Source organism: Heterocephalus glaber, unplaced genomic scaffold, assembly GCF_053883595.1.
Source record: "Heterocephalus glaber isolate CG9 unplaced genomic scaffold, H.glaber_assembly_v1.0 deba00000943, whole genome shotgun sequence".
In the NCBI taxonomy this organism is placed as follows: domain Eukaryota; kingdom Metazoa; phylum Chordata; class Mammalia; order Rodentia; family Bathyergidae; genus Heterocephalus; species Heterocephalus glaber.
The window spans coordinates 658,617-676,655 of NW_028258175.1; the positions used below are offsets into that span (position 1 = coordinate 658,617).

At 50.1% G+C, this 18,039-nt stretch overlaps 1 protein-coding gene and 1 pseudogene across 1 annotated transcript; one reads left to right on the forward strand and one right to left on the reverse strand.

Moving 5' to 3' along the window:
- Positions 1–301: 301 nt before the first annotated feature.
- LOC147828611 (myotubularin-related protein 12 pseudogene) lies at positions 302–15,140 on the reverse strand (annotated as a pseudogene).
- Positions 15,141–15,842: 702 nt separating this feature from the next.
- Positions 15,843–17,220, forward strand: Pycard (PYD and CARD domain containing). The gene is made up of 3 exons (XM_013076314.3): positions 15,843–16,271; positions 16,616–16,675; positions 16,884–17,220. The coding sequence occupies exons 1-3, from the start codon at positions 15,998–16,000 to the stop codon at positions 17,135–17,137; spliced, it is 588 nt and encodes a 195-aa protein (XP_012931768.1). The 5' UTR covers positions 15,843–15,997; the 3' UTR covers positions 17,138–17,220.
- Positions 17,221–18,039: the final 819 nt, after the last annotated feature.

Genomic DNA, 18,039 nt, shown 5'->3' on the forward strand with positions numbered 1-18,039 from the left:
CCTCTAGCCCTAGTTCTTTGAGGAATCTCCATACTGATTTCCACAGTGGTTGCACCAGTCTGCACTCCCACCAACATTGGAGAAGGGTTCCTTTCTCCCCACACCCCCGCCAGCATTTGTTATTGGTTGATTTCTTGAGAGCAGCCATTCTTTCTGGGGTGAGGTAGAATCTCAGTGTTGTTTTAATTTGCATGTCTTGAATGACCAGTGATGTTGAACAATTTTTCCTATATTTATTTGCTGTTTCTACTTCATCTGTGAAGTGTCTATTCATTTCAGATGCCCATTTTTGGATTGGAACTTTAAATTTGGGGGGGGGGGTCTATTTTTTTTTTTTTTTAGTTCTTTATGTATTCTGGATAGCAGTTCTTTGTCTGAGGAACAGCTGGCAAAAATTTTTCCCACTCTGTGGGTTATCTCTTCACTGTGTTGGTGGTTTCTCTTGCTGTGCAAAACCTTTTTAATATGATGGATCCCAGTTGTTGGTCCTTTGTGCTAGTTCCTGTGCAACAGGGCTTTTGCTCATGAAGTCTTTGCCTACACTAATGTCTTCAAGAGTTTTACCTATTCTATCAGCCAGCAGATGAAGTATTTCTGTTTTAATATTTAGATCTTTGATCCACTTTGATTTTAGTTCAGTGCATGGTGGTGAAAGATATGGGTCTTCAGCATGTGGAAAGCCAGTTTTTCCAGCACCAATTTATTTAAGAGGCTCTCTTCCAGTGAAGGTGTTTGGGTCCTTTGTCAAAGATGAGGTGGCTGATTATGTCTGGAGTTGTTTCTGCATCTTCTAATCTGTTCCACTGATCCTCAGGTCTGGTGTTTTGCCAATACTGTGCTGTTTTTATCACAGTAACTTTGTAGTATAATTTCAAGTCAGGGATTGTGATGCCCCCTGCCTTGCCTTTGTTGCCCAGAATTGCCTTTGCTATTGTAGGTCTCTTCTGGTTCATAATGAATTTTAGGATTGTTCTAATTCTGTAAGATATGCTGTTGGAAATTTGATCAGGATTGCATTAAATCTGTATAACAGTTTCGGAAGTATGGCCATTTTCCCTATATTGGTTCTTCCTACCCAAGAACAAGGGATATCCTCTTCGATCTCCTTTGTCAAAGTACTGTAGTTTTCAATGTAGAGGTCTTTTACTCCCTTCCTTAGATTGGTTCCTAGATATTTCAACACCAGGCATTTTTGGAATGAAAATTACCAAGATTGAAGAGGCTACCATAAAAATATTCATGTTATAATAAGGTAACAAAATAGTTAGCTCCATAGTATACCTGGGAGGAAATAGGAAGTGAGTGGAGATTAGTGCTAGTTAAGAAAGCCCACAGGACATAAGTGAAGGGAGCTAGGAACTCGTGTATTTGTTAAAATCCCTGTGGCAAGCCTAATACTGACCTCACTCCTAAGACTCTTAAGGCAACAAAGACTGAGATGTGTCTGGCCCCCAGATGCACAAATCCTGCCCTCCCCTCAACCTGTTACCTTAACTGACCAACCTGGCATATGGTTTAATGTGGAATGAAGAAGGGCAAAATGATTATATGTACAAAGTGAGTCAGTGCAAAGTGGAAACTCCTTTGTCAATAGCTTCAAATTCTCCTACTTCTCTCCAGCAGGTATTTCTAAACATCTAACATCCAAATTTGGATCTATTCTGAAGAGCAAATGTATAAAAGGCAAAAACATTCACTCTGAAAGGTTCTAATGTAAGGGTTTTTCCCGTCCTTTTGTGGAATTTGACAAGAGTTTCACCAAGAATGAAAAAAACTAGTCCTTACAAAGTATATTTTTCTACATATATATATATATTCTTTTCTTTTAAGCAGCGGGTCTAAGGAGAAGACCAGGCATAGTTGAGTTTGAGATAAATACAGATAGTTTTAGTGTATCTCCAAAACATTTCATGGAACACAGTTTTATAAAAATTATTCATCAGCCGGCCTGGCCCCTCTCCCAGCCCCTGAGAAGCCCCAACTTCTGCACCTCCCCCAACTGCATGCCGAAGGCACTCAGACCCTGCGTGAATCATCACTTCGGGCACTGATGTTCAGCTGTTTGCCCATGAAAGCCACCTTCACAAGGGGTCGACCCCAGCAGTCTGTGAAGGACCAGAGCAGGCAAGGGAAGCAGGCAGCTGGGAAGCAGCAGAGGAGCCACAGTGGACAAGCTGGCTCTCAGGGTCTCCAGATTCTTGGGGCAAGTGGAAGGCAGCAAAGCAAGGTGTTCAAATGCTGGGAAACTCCAGAGGCAAGAAAGCTCCTCTGAGCAAACCAAGAGACTCCCCCGTTTCAGCAGAGGTTCAGCAGCGAGACACTGGGACCCTGTGGTCCGCAGCAGGCAGTGCAGAGGGATGGTGCTGGGGAAAGGCCTGGGCAGCACAGGAGGAGTGGTGGCGCTGAGCCAGCACTCCACAGCGAGGCAGTCCAAGAAGGAGGGCGAGGGCTGAGGGTCAGGGTGTGTGGAACTTTGCAGCTTTTCTACAGAAATGACAGTGCCAGTCTAAGTAAATGCCATCCATTCAACACTTCTGTCTCAGACTTTCGATTGACACAAACACCACATAAAGCTGCCTTTCCTCCTACAGAAATGGGCCATCAACACTATTCCCAATGGAGGGATGAACTATCTTGGCACAGAAAGGGTCAGAAGAAAGGAGCAATGGAGCCAGGATGTAGCTCAGTGGCACCCTGCCTGCCTCGCAAGCGCAAGGTCCTGAGTTCAATCCCCGGTACCACACACACGCACAAAAAGTAGCAAGTCCGAGAATATCACGCTGAAGCTCTTTCAGTAAACTGGCTAGTTCAGGTCTTCTATAATACTCAGGCATCAGAAAACAGCCACCACCCTATGAGGGGTCCAGTAGGAATTCCTCCCCACTAATAATACTGGAGATATGATTTTAATTGCATAGTCATTCAGAACTATGAAAAAAGTGAAAACCAGCTCTTTTCTGCAAGGCCTGGGCTTTCTCCAACACAGCGCCAGCCACAACCCTCCCACATTAACAAGACAAGACCCCCGTCCAGGGACAACGGTCCCAACTCCCAGGCGCCTCTCCACCGTCACTGACACACAAGTCCCACGGCCTGGAGATCCACAAACTCGCCTTTCCATCTGGCCAGATCTCCCTCATCCCACAAAGCTTTCCAGCCACTGTTGGGCAGGACAGCTTGGAGCAGTGTCATGGAGCAAAGCGAAGGGAGACAGAGCACAGGGGGCCGAGCTGGCAGCAGGCCGCACCTCTGCCTGGAGGGCCGCGTGGCTGTGGTGTCGCGTGGACTTTCAGAGTTTGCTCACAGTGGCCGCTCTGCCACCACCTACAATTTGGGCTTCTGGAATCCAACACAAGTGTCGTGGTGCCCAAACTTTTATTTCTGACCCCTCTATATGAGGCGGCAACCAACCGTGGTAGTCAGTAGGCTTGCGGAGCCAGCTGTCGGAGAACTCCGGAAGTTGTCCTGCAGCTCATCCAAAGAGGTAATAAGTTTGCTAATTCTCTTGCCCAGAAGGCTTTTAATTAAATGATCTGTCTCTTCCCTGAAAATCCTCTTTTGGGAGATGACTTAGACTGGGTGAGTGGCAAAGAAAGTTGTCATTGATGTTTGAAACACATTCCTTCCTGCTGGCCTGTGTCCAGTTTGGGCTTTTCCATGTACGGTTTTTGAGCAATGTCTAGGCTTTGGATTCTAACAGACCAATTCCACACGGTGAGCAGATTCAAGGCTTGCTTTGTGTATCCAGGCTTTTCCTACCATGTTAGTATCTTTTTGGTGAGGTGAATTGAAGAAGGTACTAAAAATAGGTATACGTGGGCTATCTGACAAAACAGCCAGGTAAGCCAGGCGGCACATACCTGTAATTCCAGCACTTGGGAGGCTGAGGCAGGAGGATCGCTGTGAGTTCGAGGCCAGCCTGGGCTACATAGAGAATTCAAGGTCAGCCTGAATGCATAGCGAGACCCTGTCTCAAAGCAAGCAAACAACAAAACAGTCAGGTAAGTCTTGGTGAACTCACATATGAGGGAATGCCAGTGCACCAGCTGCCAGGCACAGTCTAAGAAAGCAGAAACACAGGAACCTCCTCTTTGTCACTCCAGCAGAGATGGCTACAGTGATCCAAGAAACAGTGGCCCCCATGACCACTCCTTTTGGATGAGGCTCTGGAGACTAGTCCTGGTTCGACGGTGGAAGTCCAACATCACTTGCACTGGAGAGGAGAGGAGGCAGCAGAGGTGGAAGGTCTGCTCCTCTAAAACTAGAACGTTTGGGCCGGGGATTTAGCTCAGTGGTTTCGCCACCTCCTGCACAAGCGCAAGGACCCATGTTCAATCCCCGGTACCAAAAAAAAAAATAAATAGATAAAATAAAAGAAGAATGTTCATGTTTTGTGCATCCAGGCATTCTGTAATCTCTGTTGCTTTTCAGACAATGTCTGATTATGTCAATCCAGCTGCTTCCCAAGAGAGAAAGCCATTTATATCTGTATCCCCAGATTCAGGACTGTTATCTATCAGAAGCAGCTGTTTAAATTTAGAGACTGCAGCCTGGATTTCCTGCAGGGCAGGCAGTTTGATAAGTCTTCAGCTGTAATAGTTTCATGATGTGGCCTGCTGGTGGTCTTGTAAATTCCACCCAGGAAGCTGTTCTGCACCTGCAAACCGCCAGCGTCCTTCCTGTTCTTTGGGCAGTGCTGACATTTTCAAAGGGGCGCTTCCGCTGGGCAGGACCAGCGCCGGATTGGCGCCAGGCCCTGAAAGGGCAGCGCACCCTCTTCCAGAGAGGGGCACAGGCAACAGCAGGTGCTGACACTGTGTTCTGTGCCACAGCTGCACGGGAAGGCAAGTAATCTTTCCAGCAGTTCAGGACCCTGGGTGTGATGACTTATGCCACAGTCCTTTTGACTTCCTCTCTTTTGTGTACCTCAGACAAAAGTGGAACGCTCAGAGGTCTTCGTAGTGGAGGATGAGTTTCTCGGGGTATTCCTTCAGTTGTCCAAAGAATTTTTCCTTGTGGAACACTGTGTAAATCTGACCAACACAGTGGAGTGTAATGTCATTTCCTCCTATAACTTCATTCTTAGTTATTCTTAACGCAGATTCATCAGCCCTCAGGAAGGCAACCCTAACTTCTGCACATGAGTCTACCATACTCGCCGAGCTGACCGGAACCTCCTGCGCCCCGCAGGGCTGAGCTGGCTTCACAAAGCAGCTGTCCACTTGGCGTCGGGAAGGGGAGCAGCTTCCTTCCCGGTTACTTCCCTTTCACTGTGTGAGTCTCCTCGGGGCCCGCATACTGGAGCTGGAGGCGCACAGTGTGCAGTGTGCGGCGGGGACTCTCCAGCGGACGGGCTTCCGGAGCTCCAGGTCACAGGGCAGGGGGCGCAGCACGGCCCCAGCACAGCGACTGCAAGGGACCAAGTTTAGCATCTCAAGGGAAGAGCCAAGGTCCTTCCCACACGGGGCGGGGCGCCTGCAGTTTTGTTTTGTTTTGTTTTTGGTACCCAGGATCGAACTCGGGTCCTTGCACTGAGCTAAATCCCCGGCCTGCTGGTTTTTCAGACAGGATCTTCCCCAGCTGGCCTCAAATTCATGATCCTTCTGCCTCAGCCTCTTGAATGCCGGGATTACAGGCTCTGAGTTTCAGTTTCTGTTTCTGGCTCTTCAGTTTCCCTTTGGACTGTCTTTGCCATGCCTTGGGTTTTAAATATTATCTCAAAAGTGCACATGAGATATTGTGAATCAGAGGCAGATTTTTATTAAATAACTCCCAGTAAACTAAATGTTCTGCACCCCTTTTGCCCTGGGTGACAGTTGTTTTTGGAGAGTATCCAGACTCCCCACAGGGGAGCAGCAAGGAAGCTCTTCCTGCTGATAAATGTCTCCTCTCGCTCCACCACTCGGGTAGGTAAACCCTAAAATACCCCCAGAAACCCTTTCCACGCCTCAGCTCTTACGCGAGGCCCAGTGCTTGTTTACAGCCAGGCTGTTTCCTTCTCGCAAGTTGTAGGGCCAAGCTTCTGCAGCCTCGCTACCTACTCCTGGCTCCCCGGTGCTGTGCGGCTGACACTATGGCCTTGCACCGAGTTTTACTATTCTTTTGAGTCAGAGCAATTACCTGTACAAATGACTACAGATCTGATTCCCTTGGCATGTGAAGAGTCTCCGGAAGCAAGTGTTCTTTCACCAGGACACTGAGAAGGCTGGGACAGTTTTATGTCCCCTACTCTGTCTCCAAGTCTCAGATTTCTTCTCTGACTTGGTTTTTCTTTCTTGTTTCTGTGGTACTGAAGATTGAAGCCAGGGCCTTTGCACTGAGCTGCGTCCCAGATGCCCGGCCCTGTTTTCCCACGATCTGGTCTCACTGAGTTGCAGAATTGCCCAGGCTGGGCTCCAACTTGCCACGCTCCTGCCTCAGCCTCCCGGAGGGCTGGGATTAGAACCGTGTAGCACCTCGCCCGGCTTCTTCTCTGGCAGCTGTGACAGCTCGGCCTTAGCTTGGGCGACTAACAGGAGAGCGTGGGGATGTGTTTTGGAGCTGGTCTCTGAAGCCACAAGCCACTTTATTTAGGCTCAGAGGCCAATTCCAGCCACAGTGGATGCCATCATTAGGTGCTGCAAACATGCACTAATAAAAATTAAACTTAGAAACCCAGCATCCAGAACGTAGATCTCATCTGACGTTTCCATCCTTGCCGAGTTGGGACTGAAGGTGGGATGGCAAGGTGAGCAGCTAGCCAGGGTCGGAACTCAGCACCAGTAATAAATTAGAGAGATAGAAGTGAAGGAAGGAATACCACTTGCAAGAAGAGAAAAAGCAGCGAACAGAAACAAGCTACCCCAGAGAGAGGGCGGAATCTGGAACGAGATGGAGAACCCTGAGCCCTCTTCTCTCATTTATTAGGAGCCCTTCCCCCTCCTCCTGTGGCTCTTGCCACACTCTGAATGGTCCCAAGGCTGTCTCTGGATGGGTCCCAGGTCACAGGACCCTATCCCAGTCCCTCTGTCCCCTACCCGTTCCTTCTGACGAGACAGGCTTTAAATTCTTCCTGCCCTTTGGTCCTTGTCAGGGCCTTTGAGCATATAGGTTGGTTAGTAGGAGCCTTAGGGAAAAGGCAGCTTAGAGTCAGTAATGAAGGGATGCATGTGTACCTACTGCAGTAACAGTGATCCTAGAGTGAAATATATGTATGTTATAGACATGTATTTATACATACACAGGCATATGCGGGTGTTCTTTTATTCTAAATAAGAGTTTTCTTCTAAGTGAAGTAGCCACCCCCTTGTCTCCTTCATTTTCGGGGGTCAGACATCCTGACTTCCATGCTCCTCGATTCCTCCTGCTCTGCCTGTCAGTTTCCTCTGGTTAATCTCTCCATTAGGGAGCATTCCTTCCTTTATTGTAAACTCTTACTGTTATGTCCGGTGGCCTGGCACCCAAGGGTCCCCAGACTCACCCTCCCCAGGCTTGTCTCTCTCTCCAGTGTAGGAGGAAGAGGAGTCAGAGGACCAGTGCAAAGTGAAAGTACTTTATCGTAGGTATTGCAGGAAGTGGTACAAAGCCACTCCAGCCCAGAGCTGAGGCATCGCTGAACCGGGGCAGCAGCCCTGCTTTATGGGGTAGGGGTCCCCTCTCCACCCCCAGGGTCGACCCTGACTGATGGGATATTGGGCTTGTTGCTAGGGGAATTGGTGGGCGAGGCGATCTGCACTAGGAGGGACAGTGCTGCCTGCACAGAGCAGGCGTCAGAACCCCAGACTGTCAGCCTCAAAGCACCGACCTGCTTGAAAGCCATTTGCTGGTCACAGCCACACAAAGTCTGCATTCTCTACCCTCTGAAAAGGGGCTGGGTCTGTCCTGAAACTTAGGCTATTTGTGTTATCTGGTGCGTTTCTATATCTGGTTTGGTTTTTGGTTGTTTGTTTTGTTTCTCTTTCTTTACTTTTGTCCTTTTAATCACTCCCAAAGAAATTCCTCTAGTAAAGTTTTAATTCCTTTAGTCAGGATTAGCCAGCAAATCTAGCCAGCAGAGGCAAAAGGCGCTTTTAGTAAGATTGTTTCACGAGTTCTTTAATAAAGCCTAACGATGCCCTTATTCTACTTCTTTTTAATGTCAGGAATCGAACTCGGGACCTTGCTCCTGCCAGGCAGATGCAACACCACTGAGCTATATCCCCAGCCCCTTTATTCTACTCTTCCCTTGCCTACAGAGCAGCATCCCAAAGGTCCTGTCGCTTGGCCCTGTCATCCATAGGAGTGGTACCCAGGACGGGAGGTGACAGCCAGTTCAGTCCTTCTCCACAGATGGGCCATGAAAGGGGGTTAATAGTTTTAAGGAGGCTGCAGGGCAAGAAGGGACACAAAGCTATGTCTAGGAGAAGAACAGGTCAGTGTTACTGACCCTAAAACCAAGCTCTACACATCCCCTGAACCAGGGGAACTCAAAGGGGACAGACTTCAGTTTGTCCTAAGGGAGAGCTTCCCAACAACTGCAGCAAAAATGCCCCAAAAGCTCCTTGTTACTTCACAGATGCAGAGCGAGGACAGGAAACGCCCAGTTCGTGCTGCTCCAGCAGCAGGACCCCGGGTGACATTGTGAGCTCACGCTCGGTGCTGCCTGGGAAAATCACCCGCCTTTCTGGGCTTCATCATCCTCAGCTACAACTCAAGAATGGTTAGAGTAACACCACTCTTGCAGGGTCCCAGTGAGAATTCAACTAGACAATATGCTAAGCAAGCAGGACAGGCAGAGAGGGTGACACAGGCCTGTAACCCCAGCACTGCAGTACAGTGAGGAAGCTCAGTTCCAGACTGAGGAGACCCTCCCTCAAAATGAAAAAGGGCTTGAGAAGTAGCTCAGTATAGAGGTCCTGGGTTCAATCCCCAGTACATAAAAAATAAATTTTTTAAACTTTAAAAAATATAAGTAAACAGGCAGAGTATCCTGTTCTCAAAGGGCTCATGAAGCAATGGCCGCCACTCCTGGGTTCAAATCTTCACTCTGCTGTTTCTTTGTGGCGTGACCTTGGGCAGGTCACCACACCTGATCTTCTCGTCTGTAAAATGGGGGTGCTGTAGGGACTGTCACAAAGACTCTTGGGTTGTTCAGAAGATTCAACAATTTAATTCTCATAAAGCTTTTAAGATGATGCCAGGCCCATAGAAAATTTTCAATAAATGTTGGCTATTCATATTGTTGCAATTATTATTGCTCATTTTCATTATTCCAGTGAATCCTCCTCATAACCCTGTAGGGTTACTCACATCATCCCTACTTCACAGGTTTAGAAACAAAGGCTCAGAGATTTATGTACCAGGCCTGTTCTGCACTTCAGAACTCTTAACTCACTTAGGCCCTAACAATCCCCCTGTGCCCTGTAAACAGCTTTTACCCACTTGTACATGGAGAAGTGGTGATTTGATTCACGTCTCCCGGTCCTGGCTGGGGAGGCAGCAGGCACTTGGGACTGACTGCCCCAGACGAGCTGACCCACAGCTGGGACTCCAGGGACATTCCAGCAGCTGCCGGAGACACCTTTGCGCCCTGGGAATGCTCCCTTCTTTCCCTCTGTGGCGTCACCTGCCTGTGAACACTCTCACTGGTGAAGGGAAGAAGGTTGTTTGCGGAGCTGACAGGCTGTGCGTGATTCCCACGGGGAAGGGCATCCCGGGGTCTCACTCTCCACCATTTGATGGATGGAGTAGCCCTTCGACCTTTCCGTGGCCATTTGGCAGTTCCAGTTTGGGTGGCAGTAACCCAGGGCCCATGTGGACCTGCTACAAGTCATTTTGGGTGCTGAGCAGTAAGAAGAAATTCAGAAGTAAAAAATATCCTCGGTATTTGTTGTGATGGTTTGGAGTATTCGTTTGATTTGTTTGGTTTGCTTTGGTTTCTTTTATCTTTTTTATAACCACTCTTATTACTCTTATTTCTGAAACAGGCAGCTGGGCTTCCATACCGTTTGGGAGCCCTCTGAGCCTCGTGCTGAGTAACAGGACAGCCTACCACCAGGACACATGACCAAAAAAGAGCTGAAACCCTACTGTACCACTGCATGGCCTAAGCATGAGACAGACTCTGGGGAAAAGTGGCCACCCTAGAGTTCTTTAACTATCATTCCATTTCACCACTGGAGCTGTTTTGTCAAAAATCAAGTAAATGACCTTTGTTGCTTTAAAAGAAAATCAAGTAAATGAGGTGAAATTCCTTATATTCAGGCCTTCGTGGTATGATATAATAAGGATTCTAGAAAGGAGAAGGGAGCTAAATTGATTGTTCAGAGAAAAAGTAAGGATTCTACCTGCCCCCAGATGGTAAAACTTGGGAAAAAAAGGAAAGTGAAGAGATTAACTTTTCAAGTACTCTACGTGTGTCCCAGGGGCACGAGGCTCTCCTGAGTGGCAGCTCGTCCCCCACAGGAATGGAAGGCAGGACCCAGCTCCTCTGAGGCCTCAGGGCACTCAGTTTGGTGCAGGAGCTTCCCAAGTGGGGTCTGGACAGCATCCCCAAGGCAGTGTCCGGTTGCAGGCTTGGATCAGGGTGGCTAGCCTGCAGGGTCTTACTGGGTTTAGGGCCATTCTCAAGGTCTGAATTTTTAAATGGGAAGAACTCTACCATCAGATAGAGGTGATCCGCACAGAATGACTGATTTGCTTGTCTCTGTTTCTGCCACTCACTGCCCTACATGGGCAGATATTCAGCTCTCTCGGATACTCTGTGTGCAGAAGAGAGAAGGGTAGTGATAGCCAAAGGCCCTGAAGAGGCACTGCTCGCTACTCAGGAAACCCTGCAAGGAGCCCTGCTCCTGTTCGGGCTGTTCCATCAGTAGACCCTGACTGAGATCTGAGTAATGGGAGAATAGTTCTAGTAGACACTGTAATTATAAGCAGTACATTCTAGATGGACTTTGGAAAGGTGTACCTAAACTGAGAAGTTTAAAAAATATACAAGAACTTCAACAGAAGGCAGATGAGGACACCTCAGAATTTCTAGAAAGAATTTACCAGACTTATCAGAAGTGCGCCCTTTATAGGCAACACTTGTTCTTAGTTGGTAACGTAGACATTAATTTTTTTTTGTACCAGGGATCGAACTCGGGACCTTGCACTTGTGAGGCAGGTGACAGAACCACTGAGCTAAATCCCCAGCCCTAGACATTAATTTTTGTACACAGTATTTAAAAACTTACACAGTTCTGTATGTGTACCTAAGAAATCCAAAAGGTATCGCTAACCTGTAATTCTTGGTCTTAACATTAGTAAATTGTGTGCTTTCTCCCAAATGGTAATTCACATTGGTTTTCAAGAAGAGGGGATGCTCAAGTATTTGCTTGACATATCCCTGTCAGAACTAAACTTGCTTCACAGAAATACTGGCTTTCTTTAATTAACTTGGTCACTATGCTTCTTAGTCTGCATCTACTGTACAGACTGGATTTGCTTTGCTACTATTGGCTTGTTTCATCTGCTCGTGAGCTTTGTAACTATTTGTCAAAGTTCTAAAGTTTTAGGGTATTAACTACAAAATAGGGAGGATTACATGTGACAGTAAGGGTTAAACTCAGACTAAGAGCCACTCTTTTCAAATCTTTGATATTGCTCAAATTTGGCAGAAAAAACTTTTTAAAAAAAGGTTTCATTGTTACCATCCACACCAGCTTGGTGTCTCATAAAGTCAAAGAAAGAAACCATGGACAAAGGAGGAAGTGACAAGGAATATTTATTGGAAACATAAGAACAGTGAAAGCTCCCAGTAGTCAGGAGGGGTCCCCTAAAGGGTTGCCAAGTGGAAAGGGAGAGGTCAGTTACAGCGGTCCCTTCTCCATGCTCATTTTCTGCGTTCCTCAGCTTAGTGATCGATATGGCCTGAGTTAACGCTTAACTCTGCGTAATGCTGTTTTCTTCATAGGCAGACCAGCCAGACTCCATCTTAGGCCTGTCCCTTGCTCGCTGCCTGTTTATAAGCTAATTAGCTAAACTACTTACATCACAACACTGGCTCCAGTCAGCTGTCACGTCCCCTCCAGCGTGGGACATGTTCTGAGCTGCCCATCACTAGGGAAAGCTACCCTGGCACCGAGGGACATGACTACAGATGGTCAACTGGCACTGCCTCGAGAAAGGAAAAGAAGGGCCACGCATTTAGCCCAGTGGCACAGCGCCTGCCTCGCAAGCACAAGGTCCTGAGCCTGATCTCCGGTTCCGAAAGGAAAGAAAGAAAGGAAGAAAGAAAGAAAGAGAGAGAGAGAGAAGGAAGGAAGGAAGGAAGGAAGGAAGGAAAAAAGAAGGAAAGAAAGAAAGGGAAGGAAAGAAAAAACAAATGCACTTAGAGAGTTCAAAGAGTCACCTGTGTGTCAACCCTATCAAAATAAGTAGCGCTACAGAAGTTATAAAACAGGGTTTTTATGCATGACTGCCTAAATCAAAAGCTCTTCTGGTAGGTTAGCTGTTAGATATCTTCTGACTTTAGCTTTCTTTTGTATCTGACTTCACAGCTTTTAACACTTTTTCAGGATTTTTTTTAAGAGAAGCATCTGGCTTTCCTTTGTTTGTGTTCCAACTACTGGTAATGAAATGTGCATGCCAGTCCAACACTAGACAGCCATCAAGATGGTGTGGCACCTCGAGGCCGTCAAGACTGAGGGCTGGACTACAGCAAGGGGGAATTGGAACTAGCTGTTCTGGCTGTGACCAGCTGTCCTCCCAAAGCCTCTTGTGGTCACAGGTGGGGCTTTTTCAGAGGTGGCTGCATCTAGGGTGTGTGGTGATGGAATTGATTCATGAAGCAATGCTAGGATCAAGGGCACTAGGACTAAGGGTGTGAGTGCTGCTTGCCCTAAGTAGCCTGGGTAAGAGATAGGGGTAGAAAGAGCTGTGGTCCTCCTTTGTTGCTTTGCTACCTTCTGCTCTCCATGAGCTATTTCTCCTCTATGATGCCCTCTGCCATGCCACCCTGCCTTGGAACCAGCCAACTATGGATTGAATGAGCTAAATAAACCTTTCCCCCTTTAACTTCGGCTCTCGTATTTTGTCTCAGCAAGGAGAGAAAAGTAACTAAGACACTGGCACTGCAAAATGGAACTTTAAAAGTTAGACCTTTCTTAGGGCTGGGATTTAGCTCAGTGGTGCCACGCCTGCCCCACAAGCATAAGGTCCTGAGTTCGGTACCAAAAAAAAAAAGTTAGACTTTTTTTCTTTTAGAGATAAATAACTTCTCCAAACTTTCTGCTGCTGATCACATAACCAACACTTCCTCTCCTCAGCCTAACAAGACACGCAGATGTTGGCCCAGGAGGCTGAAGCCCAGTTTCCTTTCCATAAGACAAGAGTGAGCTGAAGGTGGCTGGAAGTGATAAAGTGGGTATGGAGACTTGCATTTTCTTTCCTTGTTCCTCTCCACTCTGTTCCTTACTTATCAAGAACATTATCGAGGGCCGGGGATGTAGCTCAGTGGCACTGTGCCTGCCTTGCAAGCGCAAGGTCCTGAGTTTGATCCCCGGTCCTGCAACAACAACAAAAAATACGCTATCAAGAGCCCCAGCCATGGGTCTTGATCTCCTACAAGACAGTATGATGTAAGCAAGAGAGAAAGAGAGAAAACAAAAGACACAGGAACTTGAGAGGAATCTGGGTCTCAGGCTGATCTAAACTGCTCTGGGCAGAAAGACAAAAGGCACCGAAGACGTCCAGAATCTATTCCTAACAAGCATGGGGAGAGGGGAGCAGGGTACGCCTCAGGACACCTGGTGACAGCGGGCATCGCAGGCAGGGCTGTAAAAGGGAGGCACTGGCATACCTTGTTGAACGGAACAAACGGTTAATTCAGAGGGAAAGAATTTAATTGGAGTCAAGCTGACCTTGGCTGGAAGCGAACTCAGCAGAGCCCTGCTACTTAAGTCTCTGTAGCAGCCATTAGTGGAGGAGCTAGACTCACCCAGCTCTGCTATCTGACTGCCCATTTGAGTCATAAAGCTTTGGTCGGACCCCTAACATAATACATCCGAATTATGGAAGGGGCAAGGAGCTTCTGCCACTGGAGCCTGCTTACACTGGGCAGGGATGTCTGCTACACTCACTGTGACCCTCACACACCTGTACAAGGGGAGAAGGCGGTTTGAAGCGAATGGGTCCCTCCATCTCCTCAGAGCCAGCCTTGAATAAGTCACTTTTCCTTTTCACCAATGTAAGTGGCCTCCTTTGACCTGATCAATGCCGAGGAAGCAGACATGAGCATGTGAACCCACATGGCTGGTAGCATCCTGGCCATGTGGTCCTTCCATCCCCAGGAGCAGCCGCCGGCTCCAGCAGACACTCCTTTGGGAGCTGGGGTGATGAGGCGCCTGATCGCCATAACTGCCCTGGACTGTGACCTGGAGGGTCTTCTCTGCCAAGGTCCCAGGCTCCTAGTCCACAATGAGAGGCTCAAAGGAGAAAGGTGTGCTGCGGCCTCCCAGAAAGCCCAAGGCCACCATTCCCACCAGGTCAGACTCCAGGAGGTAGCCAGCTGCCTCTCCCTGCCTAGTTCGATCCCAGCACCACACACACACACACACACACACACACACACACACACACTGCTGAGAGCGACAAGCAAGTACCAAGTGCTATGAATTAGGCTGGGAGGACTCTGCACCTGGCCTCCCAGAGGTAAGACATTTAAGACATGAAGACTCAAGTATTTGTCAAGCAAAGATGGGCGCTATGTCAAAGGTGAGGGAACAGCGTGTCAACGGCTTGGAGAGGCAGAGGTGCGGGGAACATTTGAGGAATTGTGAAGCCAACGTAGCTGGATTTGGAGAGGAGGGAAAGTAGGCTAACAAGCTGGGGAGGTCCAGAGGGGCCACCCAGCAGGAACTCCCCAGCTGTGTTAAGAGCAAGGATTCTAGCCGAACGTGGTGATGGTGCACACCTGTAATCCCAGCACTCAGGGAGGCTGAGGCAGGAGAATCGCTGTGAGTTCCAGGCCAGCCTGGGCTCCATAGTGAGACTGTGTCTCAAAAATCCATAAGCAAGGGCCGGGGATTTAGCCCTGTGCCACCGAGCCTGCCTCACAAGTGCAAGGTCCTGAGTTCGATCCTCCGTACAAAAAAAAGAGGAAGAGGGAGGACAAGGAGGAAGAGGAGGAGGAGGAGGAACTGGGGAGGGCATTTCGCAAGGGCAGAAAACCCACAGCTGTTTAAGTCCAAGGGCCTTTATCAGCCATTACGCGGGTGCCACTCGTTGCTGCGAGGCCGTCGCTGTCCGGAAACCAGGCTGACTTGTTTGCACTGTGCCATCCCTAAGGCTCCTTCCAAACTGTTTGAGACCTGTTCTTTGTCCTCTGCAGCCCACTAGGTCCCGACTGGCAGTTGACTATTGGGGCCCTACTTGCTGACCTTCGGCTTATTCGGTGAACTCCTCGGCACCTACGCCCTCTGTTTACCTTCCTTCTTCCTGGCCTTGCCGGGAAGCATCCGACAAAGCTTCAGTAGGCAGCAACTTCTGAGCAGCTGCCCCCTTGCTTCGCGCCCAGCCCACCAGGGCTGGCCCCGCTGGTCCTCCAAGCAGGAACAGGGCGCTCCTGAGAGGCGCGCGGTTTGCAGATAATGGCACCGAGGTCAGGGAGGTGAAGCTGCAGTTTCTCCCCAGAATGTGGAACTTGACACTGCGGGGGTCTAGGATCGGGGATCAGGCTCAGACCTAGGATGTAGGATCAGATCTAGGGCCAGAGAGGACCCTTAGGTGCAGGGCAAGTGGAGATCTCAGGGTTCTGTGATTCCAAGCCCCAAAGCCTCTGCGTGCAACCAGACAACTCGGGCCACCGCAGGCCGGCAAGAGGGAGCCCTGGGACCCAGGCCGAGTCGGGAGGCTTCCGGACGGTCCTGGGCGCCTCGCCAGCCGCAGCGGCTGGGAGGAAAGAGAGGGCGGGTGAGCGGGGAGCCCGGGCCCGCCCTGCAGCCGACTTCCTCGTCCCCGGAGGCTGCCCCAGGAGCGGCGGCGGCCTGGACCCCGCGCCATGCCGGACGCGCGCGGCGCCATCCTGGACGCGCTGGAGAACCTGACAGCGGACGAGCTCAAGAAGTTCAAGCTGCGGCTGCTGTCCGTGCCGCTCCGGGACGGCTACGGGCGCATCCCGCGCGGGGCGCTGCTACCCATGGACGCCGTGGACCTCACGGACAAGCTCGTGAGCTTCTACCTGGAGAGCTACGGCGCCGAGCTCACGGCCACCGTGCTCCGCGACATGGGGATGCGGGAGCTGGCCGGGCAGCTGCAGGCCGGCGGGTGCGGCGGTGAGCGCCCCCTCCGACAGCCCGGCTCCCCACCGAACCGGGACTCTGCCTGGGGCTCCGGGGGGGGGGGGGGGCTGCAGGCTTGGTGGTGCACACCTGTATTCGCGGCCCCAGCACTCCTGGAGGCTAAGGCAGGAGGCTCGCGAGTTCGAGCACCTTGTCTCGAAATAGAAATGTTTTAACCGTCTGAGGGGTTACTCACTGTGAGGCCGGGCTCCAGCCCCTTACGGGGTGGGGAGGGCGCTTCCCGGCTGGGCAAGCTTCCCTCTCGGCCTGAAGTTGGCGTCAGCACCGAAGGGGCAGAAAAGGAAAGCGAACCGACTGCCTGACCCCCTTATTTCCAGGCCCTGGAGCCGTCGCCCCAGCTGCAACCACGGACCCTCCCTGGGTGCCCGTACAGCCAGGTGAGGCCTCCACGCCCTGTGTCACCTGCCAGGCCTCTCCGCCCGGGCTGCCTCGCCCTGCACAGCCTGTTGTTCTCCCCCCGCCCCCCCCCAGCCAGGCTGCCCCCTCCCACCCTGGGGTCCCTGGGGCCTGAAGACAGTGCGCTCAGCAGGGCTGGGCCCTGCACCCACCCTGGGTGCCCGCTCACCACTTCTTCTCCCACCCCAGCACACTTCGTGGACCAGCACCGGGCCGAACTCATCTACCGGGTCACAGAAGTCAATGGGGTGCTGGATGCCCTGTACGGCGAGGTCCTGAGTGAAGAGCAGTACCAGCAAGTGCGGGCAGAGACCACCAACCCGGCAAAGATGAGGCGGCTCTTCGGCTTTGCCCCGTCCTGGGACCGGAGTTGCAAGGACCTGCTCCTCCAGGCTCTGAGGAGCACCCAGCCCTACCTGGTGGCCGACCTGGAGAGGAACTGAGGCACCCTCCCCACAGGCCCTCGACAGCTCCAGCCAACTCACCCCAAATCTCTGATTTTTTAAATGTATGATGCATGGGAAAATGGCTTGTACCTGTGTTTTTCCTACATCCAGCCCGCACATGTACGAAGCTAAGCCACGTTTCCCAGGCCACACAGGCTGGGGTGCGGCTCAGTGATAAAAGCCTGTGCTTAGCTTATGCTAGGCGCCAGGCTCACTTCCCACCATTACGGGAAGTCCACACCACCAGGGGCGGTGGTGCACACCTCTAATCCCAGCACAGAAAACAACTTTACAGCTTTGCTTCCCATGTCCTGAGCCTACAGGAGGAAACTTCAAGAAGGCCCAACATTCAAGCTGTAGTGAGTGAGTATTCTGGCTGTTTTCAGCCAAATTTATAGTGAGAACTGGGGCAAAAAAAATCAGAGCAGAAATTTTGGGAGAAAAAAGGGGCCCAGGAAGAACCATGTGTAATGTTTGGAGCAAAGCATGGCTGAAGAGATGAGTGTCATTAAAAAGAAACCAAGTGGGCCGGGGATTTAGCTCAGTGGTTCCGCCGCCTGCCTTGCAAGCACAAGGTCCCGAGTTTCGATCCCATACCAAAAAAAAAAAACCAAAAGAAACCAAGTACTTTGTTCAGAGACAAAAAGAAAGATTTCTTGAGGGCACCTCGGGAATCAGCAAGACCCCACCCACACAGGCTCCAAGATGCAAAAGTATATAAACATCTGAGAAGAGAATCACTGGGTCCCCTCAAGGTCACTCAGGTGATTGGTTCCCAAGAATCCATTTTGCTGTACTCACCCATCCAGGCACTGAGGCTTCTGCAGCCATGGTCCAAGAGGCCTGACTACTGCTCCCACTGGAAGCAGACTTCGGTGTCATCCTCGTGACACTGGGTT